Raw genomic sequence first — 24747 nt, forward strand, 5'->3', positions numbered from 1 at the left:
CCTTTCCTCATGGCTAGCCATGTAAGACTCTGATCATATGGGTGGCTCTTCTTTGGACTCTGTCAAGCTTGTCCATGTCTTTGTTCAAGTGTGGTGCCCAGAACTGGATGCAGTACTCCAGCTGTGCTCTCACCAGCGCTGAGCAGAGCGGAAGAATCACCTCCTTGGCTTTGCTGGAGATGCCTCAATTCACACGTGTCAGAGTATTATTTGCCCTATTACTGAATCCGAATCGATTTGGAAAAAGATTCAGAAAAGATTCAGCCATAGACTAAACAGGCAGCTGATAAATCTGTTGAGGTTGGAGGAGGGAGGGCAGCTGGGGCTGGGACAAGCTGCCCAGCTGGTGTGGGAGGTGCAAGACTCGGGGAGGGGAGGGGTGCCAGATGCAGGTGCAGCAGTGTTTGGAGCGGGGGCTCTGGCCTGCTACCGCTTGCCCAGCCTGCGGTGGGGGGTGGGATGTGGACACGGCTCGCTTCAGGTGGAAGGGAGCAAGCAGCAGCAGGGCATAGCAGCTGCTCTCAGCACTGCCTCACCCGCATCTTGTGCCACCTCCACACTAGCTGGCAAGTGGTGGCAGTGCCTGGTCTTTTGTGCCGGCTGGCAAGCGGTGATAGCACAGAGCCTGTGCTCCCAGCCCTGATGCAGGTGTGGCAGTGCCGGGAGCGGGGGCTCTGCCCCGCTGCTGCTTGCCCAGCTGGGATGGGGTGGGGGGTGCAATGCAGGTGTGGCTCGCTCCAGGTGGAAGGGGCAAGTGAGGGCATTGTGCCTGCATCAGCACTGGGCTCAGGGACTCTGCACTGCCGCTGCTTGCTAGCCAGTGGGGGCAGCACGGGATGTGGGTGTGGCAGCACTGGGAGCGGGGGCTATGCCCTGCTGCTGCTTGCTCCCTTCCACCTGGAGTGAGCCGTGCCTGCAACCCCCCTTGCACAGCCAGGGTGGGAAAAGCAGCAGCAGGGCAGAGCCCCTGCTCCTGGTGCTACTGTGCCCACGTCCCTTCCCCTCCTCCCCCCCCGAGTAACGCATCAACTGCCTGTTTAGTCTATGGCCAAATCTCCAAAGCAGCGCCAAATCTTTTGGCTGAATTGATTTTTGGGACAGTGATTTGAATTTCTGAATCGTATCACTGTCCTCCGAATCGGCTGAATCCGAAGTAAATACTTGCCTCTTCAGACAGGCCTGTTGTTTAATACTAATTCAGTATGGTTGTGATACTTAGCCTTTCATTGTTTCGACAAGAAAAAAATTACTGGTTTTTCTTATGAATTACGTTATCATGAATATTTGTTCATTTTCTTTTAGGTACGAGAAGCTGCTTACAAGATTTTTCTTTACCCAAATGCCCATCAGTTTAACTGCTTAGAAGAATTGCTTTCTAGCCGAAACCATCTGGCCCAATTAGTTGGATATAACACATTTGCCCACAGGGCTCTTCAAGGAACAATGGCCAAAACTCCAGGTAAAATCAGTGAACGTTTAGATATAGCAAAAAGTGGAATGTGTTTTGTTAATGCAGAAGAATAAATGGTGTTCATTCAATTTGTGTGTTAATATGGCACAGTTCACTGGTGTGCCTTATTACAGTTACATCTTGTTGATTAAAATCTTATAGGATTATATGAAAGTAGGACTGGAAGGGACTTCATGAGGTCATCTGGTCTGCCCCCCTACTCCAGTCATCCCTGAATAAACTGCCACTTATTTTTCAATAAGTAGTAAAGTAGAACCTGGATCTTTGATATCCATATGGTTTGTAACAGGTAGCTGAGTGAAGGATGAGCTGCACTGTCCCTTGCTTGCATCTTTTACTTCAAAGAGCACCACTTTTCCATTCAGCTGGAGCACTCAGTGGTCCTGTGCAACTTTTTTGCTGTAGCTCTGTAAATCCTCAGCTACTTGGCAAATCCTCATGTTCTCAGAGGCTTTGGAACCCATATAATCATTTCAATAAATAAGATAAAGATTTATTCTAGACAATACATTTTACTGTTTGTTTGATCTGTTATTTGGCCTGAACTGACATAATAAAGGGAGTAATCGCCACCTTATTTAGTAAATTCATTTATTTATTTTGTTTTTCTTTTAGAGAACGTAATGCATTTTCTGGAAAAACTTTCTGACAGGTTATCTCAGAGGTGAGTCTGGTTTTCATTAATTTATTCTTTAAAAATTTTAAATTAAAATTGGAGATTTTGTATGCAAGCCAAGACTGTTATGGCAGTTATAGCTATTTGAAAATGCTTTAAATTTGTTACTGTTATATTATTATTTTTTCCTTCAAAACTAGAATTCATTTTTAGAATGTTAAGATTTTACTAAATAGCACATATGAAGCAAGGATGTCTTAGGATAGTATCTTTTATTAGGCCAACTATATATAGTTAGCATAAAGCTAGGCAAGATTTTACATGCAAGACATTCTTTGTCAGGTCCTGATGAAAAATGTCTTGCATTCAAGTAATATTCAGAAAACCTGATAAAGAATGTCTTGCATTTGAAAGCTTGTTTAACTTTAGCCCAGATACATAGTTGGTCCAATAAAAAATATTAACTTAAGAAATCCATCACATAATTTGTGGACCATCATGGCTACAACATCATTTTTATGCTATTGTACTAAACAGCATGACGTGCTTTTAGAAATGTTTATTTTTCTACATTGCCTCTTATGATAAGTAGAAGTAGGAAATAAGCTGTTGTCTTGGTTTTTTTTAAACAGCCTTTAGTTCTGGCAGGAATCCTATTATAAAGGTGACTGCAGAATGCATAAGAGTGACAGCAGCACATGATGTGCAACCAGGCAACAGCTCAGGGGAAGCCAATTAAGTGCTGACCCATTAGGTATCCCTACATCCATGATCAGACCTTTCACTCTCACTCCATTGTTTTGCAAAACAGATGAAAATAAATGGCCTTATGGGACATAAAATGGGTGCTAAGTAGGACTATGGGGGATAAGAATAGTACAACTTGGAAAACATACGTAGGAGTTAACGTGAGGGTGCCTAAACTGGGAAGAGCAGGATGAAGAAAGCTTCACTGCGGTGAACTTCAGAATGCAACCCATTTCTCTTGATGCGCTGCGGACATTTTGTTGGAATGAGTATGAATTTATAAGCTATACAGAATAAAAGATCAGTTGTCATTACACTGTCTTGTATTTGCTAAAAAACTTTTAATGGTGAAATTGTTTTACAGAACTCAAAAAGATTTTGAAATGATGGCAGAGATGAAAATGAAAATAAATCCCCAAAATTCAGTGAGTTGTTCTGTTGTACACTCGTCTTTGCTTTCTGAATAATACAAACTAGCTATACCTCAAAGTGAGAAAATAAGTTTGATCTTTACAATTATGAGTAGTGGTTTGCTTGTCTTTCTGGCTTCTGAAGTTTTGTGTTGTTAATACCGTTAAGAGCAAACATTGAAAATGAATTTGTGGCTTACACAAAGTAATGATGTATCTAACAACCAAAAATTGATATGGAAAATTTAATGTCTTATTTTGAGCATTTAAAACAATGTTTGAAATTAACCTTAAAATACGATCTATACTTCCAAAAACATGCATTTCCAATTAGCATGTTGACATGCTTTTATTCTTTTGCACATAAACTCATTTTGTCCATGAATAAAACAATTTTTTCCATGCAGGCTGTACATCTGTCTTGTAATCCCATAATATATTTAAAATAAATTTCATCTTAACACAAACACATGTAAATTACTTAAATCTTGTGATATGATAATTCTGATAAAGTAGTCAGATCTGGGTGCTTCCTGTTACTGAAAGTGGTTTGACAAAATGCTGGTTTATGTAAAGAAAATGAAACCTTCATCTTTTGCTTGATGTCAGTTATATAAATTATAAATTGGAACTTTTTGTTTCAGAAATTGATGCCTTGGGATCATCCGTACTACAGTGGTGTCTTGCGTGCTGAAAGGTAAGCGCCTCAGGCTTCTAGTAATAAATATTAACGATATTTCCTTCTCTAATGTAGAACTTTAATATTAGAGAAAATGAAGTCTTAACAGTAGGAACAATTGTTAATAATATAGCTTTGCTGCCACGGCAGTGTCTATAGGAGGAAATTTTTCCTGTTCATTTGCATTTGTTTTTTAAGGTAAATATTCAGTTAAAATTAGCCATATGGAATGAGCTCTCTAACTGCACTGTAAAGAACTAGTTCTGTGTACTGTATCTTTAAAATCAAAAGTAACAGGAGCTCTAAAAATTGCGTGTGTGTGTGTGTGTGTGTGTGTGTGTGTATATATATATATATATATATATATATATATATATATATTGTTTTACATGCTCAAAATTTTGCAGAATTATTATTAAATCCTCACAGTATCTGTACAATAGAGAGAAACATTGTTTTTCTTATCTTAAAAATGGAGAAAATGATTAAATACTTAACATAGTTTTTCTAAAACTGCAAAAGAGGTAGGTTTAGAAATAATGGCTTGTTGTTCTCAGCTTTCTTCTTGAACATAATACCTCACAGTATTTCACAGTGCTCTAGTACCTGTCTACAACTCTCAGAAAGATAAAATTAAAATAGAACAAATAGACCTGATCATGGATCGCTCTGTGTGTACATGGTGTGCGTGTGTATGTGCACACGTGCGCACACATATTTCCAGTTATGATTTAGTCCTGAAATGGGACATTAAGGGCCCTGACTGACAGTAGTGCAGTGGGATCCCAAACAATCAAGCATCCCTAAATAACACACCTATATGGCAGGGCATGCATTCTTTGGGATCTGGGATCCAGTTCCATTGTGCAGGGGGTAGCCCCAGGTCTGGGGGACAGCCACTCCCTGTCCCTTGAAAGGTGTGCAATGCAGCCTGCATGCTGGGATGTTTAAACCTGCATGGTTGCCCCATCAAGCAGGCAGAGAGCAGGCCCCCCAACCCCAGTGTGGAGTGCAGCTACCTCCTATGCCTTGAAAGGTACAGCCCAGGCATCAGGGTATTTAAAGCTACATGGTGCATTAAAAGAGGCTTAGATTTTATATTACATGCCTTTCAAGGAATAGGTGGTGGCTGTGATCTGGGCTTGGGGGCTGTCCCCAGATCTGGGATATGGCTGACTGGTAAGGGGCAGCCCCATGGTCTGGGATACAACTGCCCTCTGCCTCTTGAAAGGAGCACTGTGCAGCCCAGTTACATATATGCTTATGTGACTTTTGAACATATGAAGATGGAGCTCCAGATCTAGGAGCAGCTCCCCATCCTGCTTCTCTCCCCTCCTCCCCCCCACACATTCAAAGGGCACACATGCAGCTGGGCTGTTCCTGGGTGTCAGGAGCCAGCCCTAGATTGGGGGAAGCAGCCTCCTGATCCAGGCTCCCACCCTGGAGCGTTCATGTCACCCATTCAAAATTTATGAGCAAAACGAACTAGTGTGGAACATCTTTGTGACAGGTTTGCCATTTTGTTGCATCATAAATTGCTTGCGTGTGTTGCATGTTGTAATTTACGGCATGATGAACATGTTCATCATGCCATAAATGTAACTTGTGATGGGGCCTAAGACCATTTCAGTTTCCCAATGCGGGGGAAAGGGGCCAAGAGGCTTCCCTGACTGACCAGAGAAATCCAGAGCAGCCTAAGGGCAAAAAGGGGGGCATATAAGCAGTGGAAACGGAGAGATTACTAAAGAGGAGTATACCTCCTTAGCTCACAGTTGTAGGGAGGCAGTTAGAAAGGCCAAAGCTATCATGGAGCTGAGGATGGCATCCCAAATTAAGGATAACAAATAATTGTTTTTCAGATATATAGGGAGTAAAAGAAAGGCCCAGGGTGGAATAGGACCGCTACTGAATGGGCAAAAGCAATTGGTGACAGACAGCGGGGACTCCTCAATGAGTTCCTTGCCTCAGTATTCCTAAACATGGGGCAAGACAAGTCTCACAATGGGATTGTAGAGAGACAACAGCAGGGCACCAGACTACCAAGCGTTGACCTTGAGATGGTGCAGAGTCACTTGGAGGAACTGGATGCGTTTAAGTCGGCAGGCCCGGATGAGCTCCATCCGAGGGTGCTGAAGGCACTGGCTGATGCCATTGCACAGCCACTGGCAAGAATATTTGAGCGCTCGTGGCGCACGGGCCAGGTCCTGGAGGACTGGAAAAGGGCCAGTGTGGTCCCTATTTTCAAGAAGGGGAGGAAGGAAGATCCAGGGAACTATAGGCCAGTCAGTCTCATCTCCATCCTTGGCAAAGGCTTTGAAAAGATTATTAAGGCTCATATATGCGAGAGCCCAGCAGGAAAAATTATGCTGAGGGGAAACCAGCATGGGTTTGTAGCAGGTAGATCAAAGATCTAGTCTCTTTTTATGACCAGGTTACAAAACACCTGGACGCAGGAGTAGGGGTTGACATCGTCTACTTAGACTTCAGGAAGGCCTTCGTTACGGTATCCCTCCCCATACTGGTGAACAAGTTAAGAGGCTGTGACTTGGATGATTACACTGTCCTGTGGGTGGCAAATTGGCTAGAGGGTCGTACCCAGAGAGTGGTGGTTGGTAGATGGGTCGGTATCGACCTGGAAGGACGTAGGTAGTGGGGTCCCACAGGGCTCGGTCCTTGGACCGATACTCTTCAATGTCTTCATCAGTGACTTGGACAAGGGAGTGAAGTGTACTCTGTCCGAGTTTGCGGATGACACAAAACTGTGGGGAGAAATGGACACACCGGAGGGCAGAGAACAACTACAGGCAGACCTAGACAGGTTGGACAAATGGGAAGAAAACAACAGAATGCAATTCAACAAGGAGAAATGCAAAGTGCTGCACCTAGGGAGGAAAAATGTTCAGCACACCTACTGCCTAGGAAATGACCTGCTCGGTAGCACAGAAGTGGAAAGGGATCTTGGAGTCCTAGTGGACTCCAAGATGAACATGAGTTGTCAGTGTGACACAGTCATCAGGAAAGCTAACTGAACTTTATCATGCATCAGCAGATGCATGACAAACAGAGCCAAGGAGGTGATACTTCCCCTATATTGGGCGCTGGTCAGACCGCAGTTGGAATACTGAGTGCAGTTTTGGGTGCCACAATTCAAGAGGGATGTGGATAACCTGGAGAGGGTCCAGAGAAGGGCCACTTGTATGGTTAAGGGCTTGCAGGCCAAGCCCTACGAGGAGAGACTAGGGCACCTGGACCTCTTCAGCCTCCGCAAGAGAAGGTTGAGAGGCAACCTTGTGGCTGCCTATAAATTCATCATGGGGGCGCAGAAGGGAATTGGTGAGGCTCTACTCACCAAGACGCCCCTGGGGGTCACAAGAAATAACAGCCATAAGCTAGCAGAGAGCAGATTTACATTGGACATTAGGAGGAACTTCTTCACAGTTAGCGTGGCCAAAATCTGGAATGGGCTCCCAAGGGAGGTGGTGCTCTCCCCTACCCTGGGGGTCTTCAAGAGGAGGTTAGATGGGCATCTGGCTGGGGTCATCTGAACCCAGTACTCTTTCCTGCCTATGCAGGGGGTCGGACTCGATGATCTGTTGAGGTCCCTTCCGACCCTAACATCTGTGAATCTATGAAAGCATGTAATCATGAAAGGAGAACTATAAAACAGAAGACAATTTGCACTTTTTAATGTATTTTTTAGTTATTCAGACCTGAAGTCCCTGACTCTGCATATGGTTAAATGTGAATGATCCTCTGTGCCTATGTGGAGCACCACTCATTACAGTGCAAGATTGGGGCCTATCTCTGCTTTTCATTTATCAGGTGAGATACATGCATTTCAGTGAAAATTAATTCTAGGTACACAGGAGAGAGAGAAGGGGAGAAAGAACTCAAGAGAAGAGCATGTCTCATTGTTTTCTACTGAAAATAATAAAAGCCTGATCTTTCAATTCTCTGATCTTTGTATAGCAAATTACATGGAGTGTAGTGTGGGTTTAAAACACTTCCAGATCAAAATGGTAGTATTTTAAACTTACTTTATGAGGCTTATGATAACTAGGCAAAGTACCAGGTAATGGAAAATATTACCCCTAAAAGTGAATTTTACTACCCCATTGCAAAATATTACAGATCATACTATATGCAAGAAACTAGGCAGGAATTACATACCAGTATACCAGTAATTGTAATCTTACCCTCCTTTATGTGGAGGGTGCCTGTGTGTGTCTTTTTGACCAAAATATCTACATAGCATTTTCTCTTTTATGTCACAATACATGCCTTAGTTCTGCCGCCCCATCTCCCATCACACACCATGAAAAACCATGATCTCTAGTTCAGCAATAGGGTTTTTTTTTTTACCAGACTTGCTGTAGAGAGTCCTCAAGAATCAGACAATGCAGAACAAACCTTTAGTATGCATCATTTAATCTCTTTTATCTACTTGTCATTATTGCCCATTATTTCCTTTTTTTTTTAACTTATTAATAAATCCAACTTCTGGAATAATAGATTCCAGTCTCCCACCTGCAACCCAAATCAGTGCCCACAGAAGTCTTGTTCTCCTTTTCCCTTCCCACCTCTTTGACAGCTGCCCATTTGCCCATCTGTGTAATCTGTTGTGTTTCTTCATTGCTATGTAATAATAACTCCCCTCTCTCTTAACTTCGCACAATGCAATTTCACTATCCTCCACTTACCTGTACCTCCAAACCTCAAACTCATTTCAAATTCATTCCTATATGTTAGCTCCTAGAACTTGCACTTCAGTATTCAAAAACATTTTCCACATATTCTGGTTTGGAGGCAGACTATTCTTTTTTAGCAAATTCCAAGTTCTTGCCTTCTCCCTTGCAGAACACTGACTTGATAGGACAACTTTTCCATTACTTAAACTTTTCAAACTTTTTGAAACCAGTCAGTAAATTTAAGGATGGCACTTCTCTTCTAGGCTTTTAGAATTGTAATTATTGCAGCCATTAGAAGATGAGTGATCAATTCCCTGTGACACTTACATGTCACACTGTCATCCATTACTGTGTGTGTGCTATGAAATTATCAGTAACAGGCTACTATACAGAGAATATATTCCTATTTCAGTGTTTTTCCCCCAAAGATTGCAGAGTTGCTCCTCCTTACATTTTTAATATTTTGTCCCAGATTTACCCCTATAGTTTGTTCTTAAAAATGTTGAGAAGGAATTGCTTTGGTTTTGCATATCTTGCCATGGTTTTGGTTAGTCCTGTCATTCTCTTCCAGCCCTGTGATTCCATAGTCTTGTGTACAGGGGACTTTAGTGGTGCAGCTTATCATTGTGTGTCTCTCTCTCTTTTTTCCAGCACTGTATTGGTAACTTTAGCTTTGGTTTTGTCTTGATTCTTTATTAGTATGTCCATACTTCAATGAATTTATTTTAAAAGAGTACTTTTGCTATTTATAAATAAAATGTTTTCATTAAAGATTAGATTAATCCTCTTTTTGGAGTTCTCTGGGTTTGGGATGTTGTTTAGGAAATCCTGTCTGTGGGTTGTAAGCCAGCCTGAGCCTTTTGGATAGGGTAGGATATACATCTAATAATAAATAAGTAATGTATATGGTATCATGACAGCCTTAGAAATCTCAGTCAGTGTTAGGGCTGTGTTTTATTAAATAGCATGTAGACAGATGTCTATTACCCTGAGAGATAAGCACAAGAGACGAGACAACAGGTTTGTTTAGTAATTGCTTAATAATTGTTTAGTCATTTTTTTCTTATTGCCTGGTATAGACATGTGTCACTGAAGTCAACCAAAAATAGAAGCACTAGATAATTGGGGTGCACCGATAAAGATTTTTTGGCCGATACCGATGACGGATTATTAACCCTCCATATCGGCTGATACCAGTCCGATAGCTGATTTACAGGGATACAGCCCACGCTGCCCAGCTTGGGTGGTGAATGTGATCCCGGAGCCGTGGGTGGCTTGTCCGGGGAGAGGGGGCGGCTCCCTGCCACTGCATGCATCCCCAGTGGAGGCTTGGGGGGCATGTGCTACCTCCCCGGATTTGTGCATGGGGCGAGGGCGGATTGCTCAGTGAGGGCTTAGGGCCAGGGGCTGTGCCAGCCTCTTCCTAGTAGGGGAGTTGGGCTGTGGCTGCGCTCAGGGTGGATGGGGGCAGGGCGGGTGGTGGCAGCACTGGGAGGGGTAGCTATGGGGTGGGCTAGAGCCACCCCAGAATTGTCTATAGCCACCCTGTAACCCCCACTCCCACTGCTGCCACCGCCTGACCGTCCCCACCTGCCTCAAGCGCAGCCCCAACCCAGCTCCTCCGCCAGGAAGAGGCTGGTGCAGCCCCTAGCCCTGAGCCTGCAGCAGGTATCCTGCCCTCACTCTGTGCACAAATATGTCGGAGATCAGAGCAGCGCCAGCAGCTGCTTTCTGACCCCCCCCCCCACACTGGAGCAGTAAAACTTTCACCTGACAGGCGGGTAGTGATGGATGGGGTGAAATCACTATCAGGCACAGACGCGTGTTGGTTACAGGAGATTGTTTACTTATGTCGCCTAGATAGTGACGTGCGACGCAGGCTGAGCCTTTATTTCGTTACAGTTGCATCGATTACAGTTGAGCAAACAAGGTTGGGTTACGATATCAAGCGATGATGAATGAAGCGTGCCGAGAACGAACTATCGAGCCTGCAGGGCTTTATTACGTCAAAATTAACGATAATGGGGAGTGATTGACAGCTGATTAGACCGTCAGTCTACTCTGGTGATGGACTCAGGTCTCTCCTCAGAGATTTCTCCGGGGTTCTCCGGCTTGGGTGGAAGTTGTTAAACTATTTATAGACAGAGGTGTCTGACGGAGATACCCAATGATGAACCGTTATGTGGAATCTTTAATTTTCTGGCAAGCAGCAGTTCTTTGTGCTCGCAGGTTGCTATCAGGTTACAAGGTAGTGGGTTAGGTTTTCTGCCTGTTACGTATGAGGTTACGATGAGGGGCTTACGCTTGTTTCTTGACCAATTGCAGGGATTTATGGCAGGGCTATCCCCTTTCACCCTGACCAGTCTTAAGTTTTGTTTCTTGTTTGTGACGTGGGCATAAATTATATACAGCTCTCTGCCAGGATTTTGTTTCAGGAGTTTCTGGCAAGAATTTCTTTTAACCCTTAGTTGACTATTTGAATGGTATCTCTTGCTAGTGGCATGGGCACTGATTAACTGGGTTGTGACAAAATACAGGGGGTGCATGCCCCCCCATGGCTCCCCTAGGGGTGCACGCAATGGTGGGGAGGTGCCCACCCTTCCACACCCCCTGGACAAATCACCCACCGGGTTGCATTCACTTGCACCTGCCCCACTCCTTCCCTCACTGTGGGGGCCTCGATCTGCACCCCCACGCCCTTTCCCCCCCAAAGACTTACCAGCCGGACACTGCTCTCTACACTGCTCAGCTGCATTCCTGGCTGTCTGCATTCTGCAGCTGCACAGATGCACGCAGCATTTATCAGTGACGTTATTGACTACACCGGCCAAAAAAAGCTGATTGCCAATAATTTTAATTTTCCTTTTATTAGTGCCGAACCAATATATGACCGGTATATTTTTGCCTATGTCTACTAGATAATATAATTAAGAATTCTTTTGAAATGAAGTAAATAGAAAAGAAACCTGTTTTCTGTTATATTCTTTTTAACCATGGTATCAGTTTCTTCCACTGCTCATATGATCAAAATCCGTAGTTCTGAATAATTTTTAGTTGTTTAGAATCACATTGGGGTCAGGTCTGTCTTCTGTCTAGAATATTTACATATTAGCTGTGATGGTTCTGTCATACGTATTCTTAAACTTTGAATGCATTTTTCTGGCAAAGAGGACTCAAGCACTTCAAAGCTTACAAGTCATACCCATTTTTTGCAGGGAAGAGAAGCCCCTGTCAGTGGAAAAAAACTGACCCATGGTTCAAAAAGGTTTCACTATCACGCACAGAATTAGCTAAACCTGTCGACTTTTATTTCACCATCTTTGCTTAAGTTGATGAGCACCTGATTTTGCAACCTTGTATTTTGGAAATTGTGTAATGGATTTCAGTGCTTTTCACCATAAGCACGGGGGGCACAGTCTGATCCTTAATTGGACTTAAGGACTTTTTCCTTATTCCTACAAATTTTGATTGAATTTGCTAATAGTGAATTGACTGAATTTGCCCAGCACCTCTATAAAATTATGTACCTTTAAATTTCTTATGCATTTTCTTTTATCTCAGTGCAGTAGTAGGGGATATAACATTGTTCAGCAGATTCAAATAGTCTCAACGTTAATAGGATGCCTGATAGCTCAATTTGGTATCTTTATTTCATTTTGTGTAGAAAACAAAATATCAGATATCCTCAGGAGCTTGAACCTGCAAATTCGGAATGGTAGTCAGTTTTATTGCTATATCTGTTTATCTCCATTATCAGTCATTAGTTTTATTGTTTGCAGTTACCAGTGAAGTGAGCAACCCTAGGATCCTTGTGAACATCAGTGATATTTTGTATACTGAACACCAGGAGGAGCTCCAGGCTCATTGTGCAGAGCAGGCTAGTCCTAGTGGACTCCAAGATGAACATGAGCCGGCAGTGTGACGAAGCCATCAGAAAAGCCAATGGCACTTTATCGTGCATCAGCAGATGCATGACAAATAGGTCCAGGGAGGTGATACTTCCCTTCTATAGGGCGTTGGTCAGACCGCAGTTGGAGTACTGCGTGCAATTCTGGGCGCCACACTTCAAGAAGGATGTGGATAACCTGGAGAGGGTACAGAGAAGGGCAACTCGTATGGTCAAGGGCCTGCAGACCAAGCCCTACGAGGAGAGACTAGAGAAACTGGACCTTTTCAGCCTCTGCAAGAGAAGGTTGAGAGGCGACCTTGTGGCTGCCTATAAGTTCATCACGGGGGCACAGAAGGGAATTGGTGAGGATTTATTCACCAAGGTGCCCCCGGGGGTTACAAGAAACAATGGTCACAAGCTAGCAGAGAGCAGATTTAGACTGGACATTAGGAAGAACTTCTTCACAGTTCAAGTGGCCAAGGTCTGGAACGGGCTCCCAAGGGAGGTGGTGCGCTCCCCTACCCTGGGGGTCTTCAAGAGGAGGTTAGACGAGTATCTAGCTGGGGTCATCTAGACCCAGCACTCTTCCCTGCTTATGCAGGGGGTCGGACTTGATGATCTATTGAGGTCCCTTCCGACCCTAACATCTATGAATCTATGAATAACCATTTTGAAATATTATAGTAGAGCAACTAAATTTGCATATGTTTTGTTACCTATATCTTGGATTCAATTACTGTTAAATACTTTCGTTAGGTTTAATATTTTCTATCCATATCATATTAAGAGATTGAAAAAAACAATACTAAACAGATTTAAAAGCAGTAGTCTTCTGGTAGCTAAAAGATTAACCTCTATGGTAAATGGATCAAAAGAAAAGTTGCAAAGAATTTTAAGAATAATTTTTCTGTCTTGATCCTTGTGGTAGGATATGTAGTTCTTTGCTCTGTGCTGAGCAGACTTAAAGTGTAATTGAATTAGTTTGTGTTTCAGGCTCAATAATCTGACTTGACAAAATACCCAGAAAGGTAGGCTTAACAGAAAGAAAGACAAGAGGAACATAAGATAAGTAAAAGTTTATGGTTTGGGGCATAGTACGTAAAAATAAAAATAAAACCACGTATAAATCCTTGTTAGAAGTGTGTCGCTTCAGGTAATAGTTTAAATTTCATCCTTTACTGACATGCAATGGAACTTGGAAGCGGTTTTCTCTGTCTTAATCTCTTCGAGTTAACCTGAGGGGTTCCTCTTACTTTTATCTTTTAATTAAAGTGCTTTTCAAATTTCCTTGGGTGTTGGAAGAGAAGAAAAAAATCAACTCAAGATTTTAGTTTTATTAGAAGTAGTAAAATTGTTTTGTATTTTTTTTGATGACAATAGGAAAAAGAGCTTTTAGAGATATTTCCACATCTGCCAGATATTGCAGTTAATAGCTGCCAGTAAGAAGCCTTGCAAAGCATCTAATTCATAATTGTTAAAGGGTTGAATGTTGAATCTTTAGTGATATTTGAGTAAATAACATTGTTCTTTAATATTCAAGTTTATCAAAAGCATTTTGAATAAAATAGATGAAAGTCCTGGTACACAAAAGTCTTTCTAAATATACAATTTAAATGAAAGTGATTTTAGAAGTCTGCATTTTATTTATACTTGATGAAGTCATACAAGCTTAGAAATAATTATTTATAATGACACACTGAATTTTTGTTCTTTATAGAGAGAGAGCCTTTTGTTTAAAGCCTGCTGTTGTTGAAGAACATTTAAACCCAATTGTGTCAGTTAATTTCTTTCTTAAATCATTTGGCTATATGAGAAACTAGAAATACTGCTGAGCCACATGCTGTACAAGTAACAGGTCTGAATTTCTCTTATAGTTCATCCTTTAATATAAAGCAGGCTTTCACATCAAAGAGACAGTTCTCTTTTTTGATATTTCTATTTTCTTTGAGTATAAAATAAAAAATTACATTGCAAAGTTTCTTTACTCTCCTTTTGACATTGCATTGGGAAATCCATTTTTTTCATGGTGTTTGTAATACCATACAATTATCCTTGCTTTAGAGAACCAAATGCTTAAAGGGAACATGGTTTTGGGGAATTTACTTACAGATGCATAGTAAAATCCAAGAAACTTGTTCCTTGTTTACTTTGCATCACCACATTGCAGAATTTCAGAACGATATGGTATGGATGCCCTGTATGGTACCATTCCTATAGGCACAGCAGAATAATTTAAAGAGCATCATTGCCTTAAAAATTGCATTCTGTCTGAATTCTTTAACTGAGATACCGAACTGGAAATTCAGAGTGGGGGAGGGAGAAATATTCTTTTTTCCCTTAAAGTTGATTTACCTAATATATTTAACATTATTTTTTAGTCAATTTCACTGCTTCTTTTTAAGTAAGTTGGGAGTTTTATCTATAGTTGGTGTCTCAGTATGAAAACCCACAAAAACTTGTTAAAATATGGAAAATATATTATTGTAAAACCATAATTATTAGAAGTAGTTACAGGCATGGCAATTGCATGAAACTACTTTTATTTCATTACAAATGAATTAGTTTTTCAGTCAGAAGTGGTTCTTTGCAGAAGAAGCACAGCTTTAACTTGTGCTATCATATTGTACCTGTTTGTGAGTACAGTTATCTTTTAGAACTCCTCAGTATCTCAAGTCCATATAGGCATCTTTTAGCATCTAAGCTTAAAATATGATTTTCTTGATTGCAAAAAATTGTGTTTTAAATTAATAACTAAGTTTTCTGCAGTGCAATAGAGTGACTTGTTTTGGTAATGCTTTGTTTGGTCTTGTTTTAAATATACATGGTGTTATGTTAGAAAAGGCAGGGTCATAGAAAGGTCTCTTGCACTTAAAGTGAAAAGTGATCATCCTTAGTTCCTGAGGGAGTTGATCTCAATCTTGGATCAGCCTGCAAGAAAGTTGTGTTTGCACATACAAGCTTTACCCTTATTGCAGAGACTTCTCTTGTGCCAGAGAAATGGAGTCCTGAGCCTAGAAGTTCCAAAAGATCATTTGATATGTGGGGTCCAGGTCACAGAACACTTTGGAAGATAAGGAACAAGATCTTGATCTTGGCTCAAACTTTGGTGCTAAAGGCACTGTACAGAGCAGAGAACTGGTTAATGTGCTCAGGAAAAGATGGACTGCAGTCATTTTATATTACTTAGCTTTTAAGTGCTAAGGTAGGTACATTGCACTGCCATAGTCTAGTTGAAAAATGACCAAGGTATGAATAACAGAGGCCAGCTCATCATTCGATTAGAAGTGGTAATCATGGATATTGCTTCATGATAGTTTAGCAGCAGCAAGGAATCCAAAGCATTCCTTTACTATGGATTGGCTTGTCCATGGGGGATATTCTGTCAACTAAAGGAGAATGCACAGTGGCTGCAAGGCTGTCCAAAAGAACCGTTTTTGTCCATCAGTGAAACTGATGTCATAATTAGGTTCATTTTTCAATCATGTTTTCAACTTAGCAACAGACATAAGGAGATACATATAGGGAAGAAAAAAACAAATGTACAAAGACAGGAGGGGGAGTAATAGGTTAGGTTGTAGTACTGCTTGCAAAGATCGGGAGGGAAGGAGGAATCCTAAATGTGTCCCAAGTCAGCAGTGCGATGCTTTTGCAAAAAGGCAAATGCAGTTTTGGGTTGCATTAACAAAAACATTGTATGCAAGACACAGCTGAAGTTAGGCTTCAGATGGAGTTCTGTATCCAGTTTTGGGTACCATATTTTAAGAAGAATTTAGAGAAAGTAGGGAGAGTCAAGCAGCAGGCAACAAAGATGCTACAGTAGCTGGAATGCAGCATATGTTTAATCTGGAGAAGAGGAAATGGGAAGGTGATAGTAGTTTTCAAATATTTGAAAGGCTATGGTAAGAAGTGGAAAAAATTGTTCTCCCTTGCCACAGAGGCAATAGTTATCCTACAGCAAACTGGAAGAGCAATAGGACAATAGAACAAACTTTCTAAGTAACCTAAGAAATCATCTTCTTTAGAGGCTTTTAGGAAGCAGCCAGATGAGCATCTGTCTGGGATGATTTAGGAATAGCAGATCTTGTAAGGTGTTAAATTTAAATGAGCCTTGAGGTCTCTTCCAACTTTACAATCATGTACTTCTTGCATTAGGTCTGCCCTTAGAAGAAGAGTCAGTTTTTGACAACATCTAAGATTTCATATGATATTGGGCAAATTATTTAACTTCTCTGTTGTCAATGTTGTTTAATCAAGATGAGAACCTCAGTGTACTGAAAAAACAGCCTGCTAAGCTATGGCTAATTTAAATGCAATACCTGCTGTCGAGGATGGGGGAAACTCTACTGGGAAGATTTTCTCTTGGTGAGGCAGAGATTTTCATGGTAATGCTGTTTGCTTGTGCGGAGAAGCAATCTGGCGTTTGTATTAAAGTGGAACAGCCCCCATTGTGAACGCTCCTACCATTCCTCCCTCATTTCAGCAAATGGCCTATGCCTATACTCTCCATAATCCCGTGATCACGCCAAAATCTATTGTGAAGATGTCCTAGGCATTTTATAGGCTTATTTGACACATTATGGCTTTTCAAGGCCTATAGTTAGAGACGGCTCTTCCCCCCAAAAACTTAAAATCTAAATAGACAGACAAGCACTATGTAAACAAAATGTTGAAGGTACATGTCTTGTTAGCCTCTGTCCTTTTATTTTAATACTGTATGTTTGTGCTTCTCTACCTTACGTTGTCCAGGTGTCCCAGCTAGCTACTTCATGCTTCAGTGATGTTGATCCAGTCTGTCTCCCCCCTCCACTTTGCTTGTCCCACAAAAATGGCTGCAATGCTCCCCTCTCCTTCCAAGTCAGATGATGTCGACATAAATCAAAATGTCTGTCAGTGAGTCATGCCACTTCACTATCCTACTTCAAAGGAGAGTATGTTTTTGGAGGCACTTCCTAGCCCCCCAGACTTCCCTAGAAGTGGGAAGAGGTAAAGCAGTTTTTTTTCCTGCTGCCATGCTGTAGACATCTCTTGTTTTTTTTCTTCTTTGCGGGGCGTCAGTACCATATTTACTCACTTAGAAAACAAAGTCCTTTCCCCATTTAACATGGATAAAAAAACTCTTCACCTTAAAATCAAGCATGGGAGGGGTGGGCAGGCAACTGCTGCAGTTCCAGCCCCAACCTGGGGTAGGAGCCAGAGCCGGAGCTGCAGCTGTTCCCTCCCCCCCTCACCGCCCCTAGTCTCCCTCCCCGCATCGCTTCTCCCTCTGCTGCACTCCTCCTCATCTTTGCTCTTTGCTGGCAGGCTCAGTCCCTGCTGCACTGTGGGGCACAGAGCATGGCTCCAGCCCGGCCCTGGAGCAGGAGTGGCAGGGAGCTGGTGCTTCTGCTACTGGATTGGGCTGGAACAGTAGTGCTGGCTCTGTGCTGCTGCTGTGGGGCCAGGCTAGAGCAGAAGCAGCATGGAGGGGGGAATGGAGGAGGGGGGGAATTGGGGGCGGCCTGGGGCTTGAGGGGCGGGGCAGTCACAATGGTGGGTGGGAGGGGTGGAGATACAGGCTGCCTGTGTCTGTCTCTGTCTCTGCCTGCCCCCTACCACCTGCGCCATACTTCCTGCTCTATTAGTGCCCCCACCCTCTGTGCCTGTCCTGGCAGTAGCCTTTCCCACTGCCCAGTCCATTCCTGTCCTTCTCATCACCTCTTCCCCCTCCCCCCTACCTGCAATAGTTGGGGGGGGGGGGACAAGTTTAAGATGATCCTCTGATAATTAGGTTCCATACATGGAAAATTATAATACATTTATATATTTTCTGTGTGTAGAGTCTAATTATTTGGGGGTTGCCTTACATTCAAGGTCATCTTGTATTCGGGTAAATATGGTAATTACTTACTGTGAGAGAGAGAGATAAGTTACACGCTTTTGTAAGCACATAAACTCTATGTTAAACTCATCAGGCCCTGAGGGCTGGATGAATGGCAAGGGGTTTGTCTGCCAATTCAAGACCCAAAGGCAGCACTGAGGGCCAGATGATTGGGCTCTGTGGGCCATATCCAGCCCATGGGCCACATGTTTGACACCCCCGCATTATTTATTGTTCAAGTAAACATTTTTATACATTGTGCTAAATATAGTGCTTCACATTGGTCTTGGGCAGTATTTGCAATTACTGGGAAATACATCTGTCAGTATAGCTACGTAGTCTTACAGTCAAGTTCCACATCACTTGCTGGAAAAAGTACTATGTAATGCCAGTCTTCCATTTTCTCAGACACTTCTCTTAATTTTCATAATTTCTTCATAAAAGAGAAGTCTTTTTGATTAAGTCTGGTAACACTGTTCTTGATTTTCATGTGTGCTTTTCTACTCTGGCAGTTGAATTTTGCTGGCAGCAGTTACATGCTTTAATTTCCTGCTGAATTCAGCTATTTAAAATCTGTTCCTTTACTGGGTCTCTGGATTCTTAACTGAATTAAGTTCAGTGTGTGTTCATATATTTGTCCACCTGTTCATGCAGTATCTGTTCCAAAGTACCAAAAACAAAGTAAATGTATTTTTGTTATATTTTCTTTCTTGATTATCATAACGTGTCATTTTTTTCTTTAACCATAGTGTTTTCATTAGATACGTGTATATGTATGAAATTCATCAATCTCATCACATAGTATTGTTGTTACCAAAGTATTTCTATATTTAGAAATCACGTTTCACAAATGTATGTATAAGGTAACTAAACTATAGGTATTCAGTGAACTTCCAGCACTTCCATGTGGACCAAATGCAACAGTTCTTAAAACTTGGTTTCCACCAGCCAAGTATACAGGGTTCAGATTCTTTATCAATGCCTCCTGTTTACATAGAAGTTCTGTATCTCCTTTTCCAGAATAGAAAATAATTTGGCTGAAGTAGTATGAAGCCAAACTCCCTTCCCCTTCCCTCCCCCCCTTATACATCTTTGGCTACTTTGGAATAAACCAGAGGTTTTCTATCTTTATAGACTAGGGGCACCCCTCAGAAAATGCCAGCTCTTAGCTTTCATTCATTTTTTGGCACCCACGTTGAGAATCACTGGTATAATCTACTATAATCTTTTTAATACGAAGGATCATAGAACCTTCTAAAAAAATTGTTGTCTTGTGTTATACTGAACTTTATTTTGGTGGATGATAAATCCTGTGTGCCAGAAGCAATTATGAGTCGCAAAAGGGCAACTCAGCTCTTAAAAATCCAATCTTTTACCAGCGATGTCAGCTAACAATAGAAATCTGTCAGATAATGTGTACAAAGAACGTATCTAGCTTTTAAATGTAACAGTTGTCTCTGCATTTCTTTTGAAATGAAAATACCATTTCAGTTCAGCTTGCATTTTGTACTCAGAAGAGGCTTAAGTTTGGGAATCAATTTTGGAGAGGGTATTGTAATAAAACTGAGGTGCATTAAGCAGCCTGTACAGTATCTATCCTTTTAGTTTTCTGAGCAGGATTATAAAATATGGTAATAACTCCGGAGCCTGTCTTAGCCTTATCTGCTATACCTTGCAGTAGTGCTACCACTTGTGGAGCTGTACCAGTTAGGAATTTTCAGATCTGAAAATTTAAGAGTAGATGCAGCTTTATACTTCCAAGAGGTCTGTATGCAGCAGCCATAGTGTTCTTAGGGTTGCTAAGGCCTGTTACAGAAGACATAAATACATCTCTAACCTACAGGGGTGTAGGTTGAGGCTCTTTTGGTTTAAGGACACAGACAGACAAGGTTCTTTGCGTAAATCTTTTATTAGGCCAACTCAAATACTTGGAAAAATTCTTCTTAGCAAGCTTTCTGGTATACATGCTCTTCGTTAGGCTGAGGAAGCATCTGCAGTTGGTGTGTGCTCTTCCTGGATGGAATGAATAACAAAGAAGGCAGAGGTTGGTATGCATGCAAGAAAGGCAGTCAGTGAAGATGTAAATTGCGGAGTCAGTAAGCGGGGGGTCGGGGGTCGGAGGGGGGTTGGAAGAGGAGAAGGGGGATGAATGTAGCAGGTAAATAGTGGAGAGGTACCAAGGCAGTCAGATGTTAGGCAGGTTGTAGTGTGTCATAAATCCAATATTTATATTTAGCCCATGATTTTTTTGCATCCAGGAGGTTGAAAAAGTGGAGTTCATAGGCTTGTTTGTGAAAAGTGTTTTGTAAGTTCCCTTTGAGGATTAGAACTGAGAGAGAGGAGAGAGAGTGGTTTTCTTGTGAGAAATCTGCCCCTAGTGGTAACTGGGTATTTTTGTCTGTGATAGATTTCCTGTGTGCGTTCATTCTGGTGCACAGTTGTTGTTTGGTCTCTCCTACATGTTTTCCATCAGGGCATTTGGTGCATTGGATGTGATGTATTGCATTTCTACAACCTGCCTGACATCTGACTCCCTTGGTACCTCTCCACTATTTACCTGCTACATTCATCCCCCTTCCCCCCTCCCCCCCCCCCCCCCCCCCACTCACTGACTCCTCAATTTACATCTTCACTGACTGCCTTTCTTGCATGCATACCAACCTCTGCCTTCTTTGTTATTCATTCCATCCAGGAAGAGCACACACCAACTGCAGATGTTTCCTCAGACTAACGAAGGGTTTTTAAACCTGAAAGTTTGCTAAGAAAATTTTTTCCAACTATTTAAGTTGGTCTAATAAAATAGATCAGATTCACCCAAAGAACCTGGTCTGCCTATGTCCTTAGACCAACATGGCTACTACCTACACCCCTGTATATTTATTCCATGATTTTTTGTATCCAGGAGGTTCATAAAGTGAAGTATGTAGGCTCGTCTGTGAAAGCTGTTTTGTAAATTCGGTGTGTATTTGATGTTCCAATAGGTGTAAACTTCTTATGGCCCAAAATACACCGAATGGATCCAGATTACGTGCACTTCTGGAGGCCTGCATTCTTTTATCTTGCTTAATCCAAAACAAAGCATTTTTAAAATGGAGCATATGTTTTTGCTTTATTTTTTGGGTATGGCAGCTTACCAGGGGTAAGGGCAAAAATGTATCGTGATTTTATTTAATTTTTATTTAATATTTTGTTGTGCCAAATTCCACTGGACTGAATATGAATTTAAATGCTGCTACTGCTTTGGGGAAATAATAACCAGTGTAGTAACCATTTAGAGTTCTAGTTTGTTTTGCATGCTAAAAGCAGAATGAAATGCATGCAGCACGCCAGAAATCAAACCGTTAGGGTGAGGATAGATAAAGTCTTGTATCTAAACATTTCTGATATCTTCAACAAATGTTGCCATGGCAGTAGCAAAATACTGCTAGAGTGCTTTTATAAGGATAACATAAAAGACATGGAAAAAAACCCACAAAGAAAAGTTTAAAAGAAACGATTGCCGTGGGCTTAGAGAACTAATCCTATCCTGCTGTGCACCATGGTCTAATGAAGTTGGATAGTGAAATGTAACTGCAGTGAAACATGTCACCAGAATGCAGCATCTGAGTTTCCTTAGTTCTAAGGCCCAGTCTTTTATGTTAGTGGGGGCTGGAAGAAAAGAAACAGGAGCAAGTGGATGCAGAACAACTATTCTTTTAACACTTGGCTATAATAAAGCGTTTTGATTAGGGACTTTGAAAAATAGCAGAGTTCTAGTGTTTGGATTTTATTCATTCAAAAATCAGTGGATAATTTTGAAATGTACTCTAATCTTTGTGTCCTTGTTTTCCCTATTTGAAAAGTGAAGTTAATAATTCGCTCAACAAAAGTGTTGTGATTCTTAATTCATATATATGGTATATACTTGTATCATGTGCAATGCTGAAATGCTGCTAAGTGTCATAAAATACCTATAAATGGGGTATATGGGTTTGGATTTTTGCATTGGATTATAGGGTTCAGCAAATACTTTTACTTTTTATATGTGTTTTCCTTAGGTATAACATTGAGCCCAGTTTGTACTGTCCCTTTTTCTCTCTTGGGGCATGTATGGAAGGTCTGAATTCCTTGTTCAGTCAGCTTCTGGGAATATCTTTATATGCTGAACAAACTAAGAAAGGAGAAGTCTGGTGTGAAGATGTTCGCAAACTGGTAAGGGTTCTAATTCCTAAGTGCCTTAAACATAAAGGAGGGACCTTGGGCCAAATCCATATAATTTCTCAAGAGCAAGGATAAAGGAACTTAAACACTAAAGATGCCTATAGGTACCTTGTGGCATTTTTTGAAGCAGGAATGTCAAATTCATCTGGTCCTGTGGTCTGATGAATGGCACAGGGCTGGTCCTTGATCATGCCCACAGGCTGGTAGCACACACATGCAGCTCACAGACTATCTCAGCCCAGAGCAGGCACCACATGCAGCCTGTGGGTCTACTCTCAGACCCATTGGCAGCACTGTGGGCCAGTTGATAGGGTTCCACAGATCAGATCCAGCCTGGGGACCATATCTTTGACCCCCTGTTTCTCAGGCACATAAGGTACATAGATTTCAGTTGAAACTAGGCATCATGAATGCTTGGAAAAGTCCCACTAAGTGCCTGTTTATGCTTTAGCACCTAAATACAGATGTGATTTCTCTGTAGAGCAGGGGTGGGCAATTATTTCAGGTGGAGGGCCACTTACTGAGTTTTGGCAAGCTGTTGAGGGCCTCAAGGGTAGCCCCACCCCTTGACAGGTGCCCCGCCCCCTGGTCGCCATCTTGGGACTGGATGTCCCACCCCTGACCTTTGCCACCAGAAGTCCCTCTGCTTGCCCCCCCCAGAAGAACTCCTTTCAGCAAGTTTGTCATCTCAGAACCAGAAAAATACCAAATTATATTCTAAAAATCAAACATTTACTACAACATTCATGAATTTGATTTAAAAAAATATTTTTGTCCTGATTTACATGTATTGGTGTAGTGTACGTAGAGGTGATTGCACAATAGCTTAAAATGAAGTCTTAGTCTTGTATATTGTGGGGGGTGGGGGTGGGTGGATATAGACTTGTGGGTGGGTGGATATGTGGAGTGTGGGGGTGTGTGGCTGTGGGGTGTGGATCGGCATGGTTTGTTGGGAGCTATGAGTGTTTGGGGAGAGGGTGGCTGGGGAAGGTTGTGGCATGTGTGGAGGGAAAGGATTTGCCCACAGCCTCCCTGAGGCAGGCAGAGCCCCCCACAGTGCTCCATGCCCAGGCTCAGCACTCCTGCTGCTCCTGGCACCAGCGCAGCCTCATGCTGCTACTCGCTACCACTTCCTCCCATCTGCCACCACTGACCTTCTTCCGCTTCCTGGCCGAGACCGCAGGACGCAGCAGGAGCCAGACTGGCCCAGCCGGCACTGTACAGAGCTATCTGAGAATTGTAGAGGCCGGGCCAGCTGCTGGTGTGTCCTGCCGCCCAGAGCTGTGGCCAGGAACCATGTGGTGCTGTAGCGACTGGCAGGGAGCTGTAGAGGAATGGTGGCAGCAGCAGGCAAATGGCAGCAGCAGGAGGGAAGAAGTGGCAGTGAGCAGGTGCACAGAGCCCCCTCCACACATGCCACAACCCTCCCCAGACATCCTCTATGGAGCCAGGCCAGGCCTGTGCTTCTGCTGCCCCACTCTGAGCCCCTGCTAGCCCTAGCCCCGCTGCACCAGCGTGTATCCTGTACTTCTGCCCGGCTATCACTGAGCTCTGCGTGGCCACTCGCTGCCCCTTCTCTCTGGCACCATGTGGCTCCCGGCTGCAGCGCCGGGACCACAGCAGCTGGCTCAGTCCAACCCTGAGTACTGGGATGATCGCCTGCAGTCCTCTCCTGTCTCCTCCGCACCCCCTTCTTAAATGAATTTCCCTCCAGTACAGGGAGTCAGGATCAGCCCCAGGGGCCCAAGCCAGAAGCCTCAGCTCTGCACAGGGCTTCTGGCTGGGCAGGGCCGGGGATGCCAAGCTTTGCTTCTGCAACCACTGAATCCTGCTGGTGGATTCCCCTGCGTCCTGCTGCCCTTGGCTTATGTCGAATTTGACAGGCAGCCAGGGGTAGATGTATTCATTTTCTAAACTTTTTTTATGGGCCCCGCTTGCCAGATAGAATGGCCTGGAGGGCTGGATCTGGCCCCCGGACCATATTTTGCCCACCCCTGCTGTAGAGGGATGATTATTGCCCTTTTATAGTGCTAACTTTCATTGTTGCAACCTAATAGAATGCTATAAGTATGTATTGCTACTGTCTGCTACCTTTCCTTTCTCTTCTATTGGGTGTATCTCCTTATTTTGTTATTTGATTCACTATATCCCACTTCCTTCTTGTCTTGTAGGTTGGAAATAACAGAAACA

General features: G+C 42.6%; 1 protein-coding gene across 3 annotated transcripts in view; it reads left to right on the forward strand.

Annotated features, from left to right (window-relative positions):
- MIPEP (mitochondrial intermediate peptidase) overlaps nucleotides 1-24747 on the forward strand; it is a 100344-nt gene that overhangs the window by 18894 nt on the left and 56703 nt on the right. For all 3 annotated transcript variants that reach the window (XM_019497373.2, XM_059720436.1, XM_059720433.1), the window contains exons 7-11: nucleotides 1303-1459; nucleotides 2087-2135; nucleotides 3199-3259; nucleotides 3889-3941; nucleotides 22395-22548. In XM_019497373.2, coding sequence (XP_019352918.2) covers nucleotides 1303-1459; nucleotides 2087-2135; nucleotides 3199-3259; nucleotides 3889-3941; nucleotides 22395-22548 — 474 coding nt within the window. The remainder of the gene's footprint in view (nucleotides 1-1302; nucleotides 1460-2086; nucleotides 2136-3198; nucleotides 3260-3888; nucleotides 3942-22394; nucleotides 22549-24747) is intronic.

The sequence above is a fragment of the Alligator mississippiensis genome, chromosome 1 (genome assembly GCF_030867095.1).
Source record: "Alligator mississippiensis isolate rAllMis1 chromosome 1, rAllMis1, whole genome shotgun sequence".
Lineage (NCBI taxonomy): Eukaryota > Metazoa > Chordata > Crocodylia > Alligatoridae > Alligator > Alligator mississippiensis.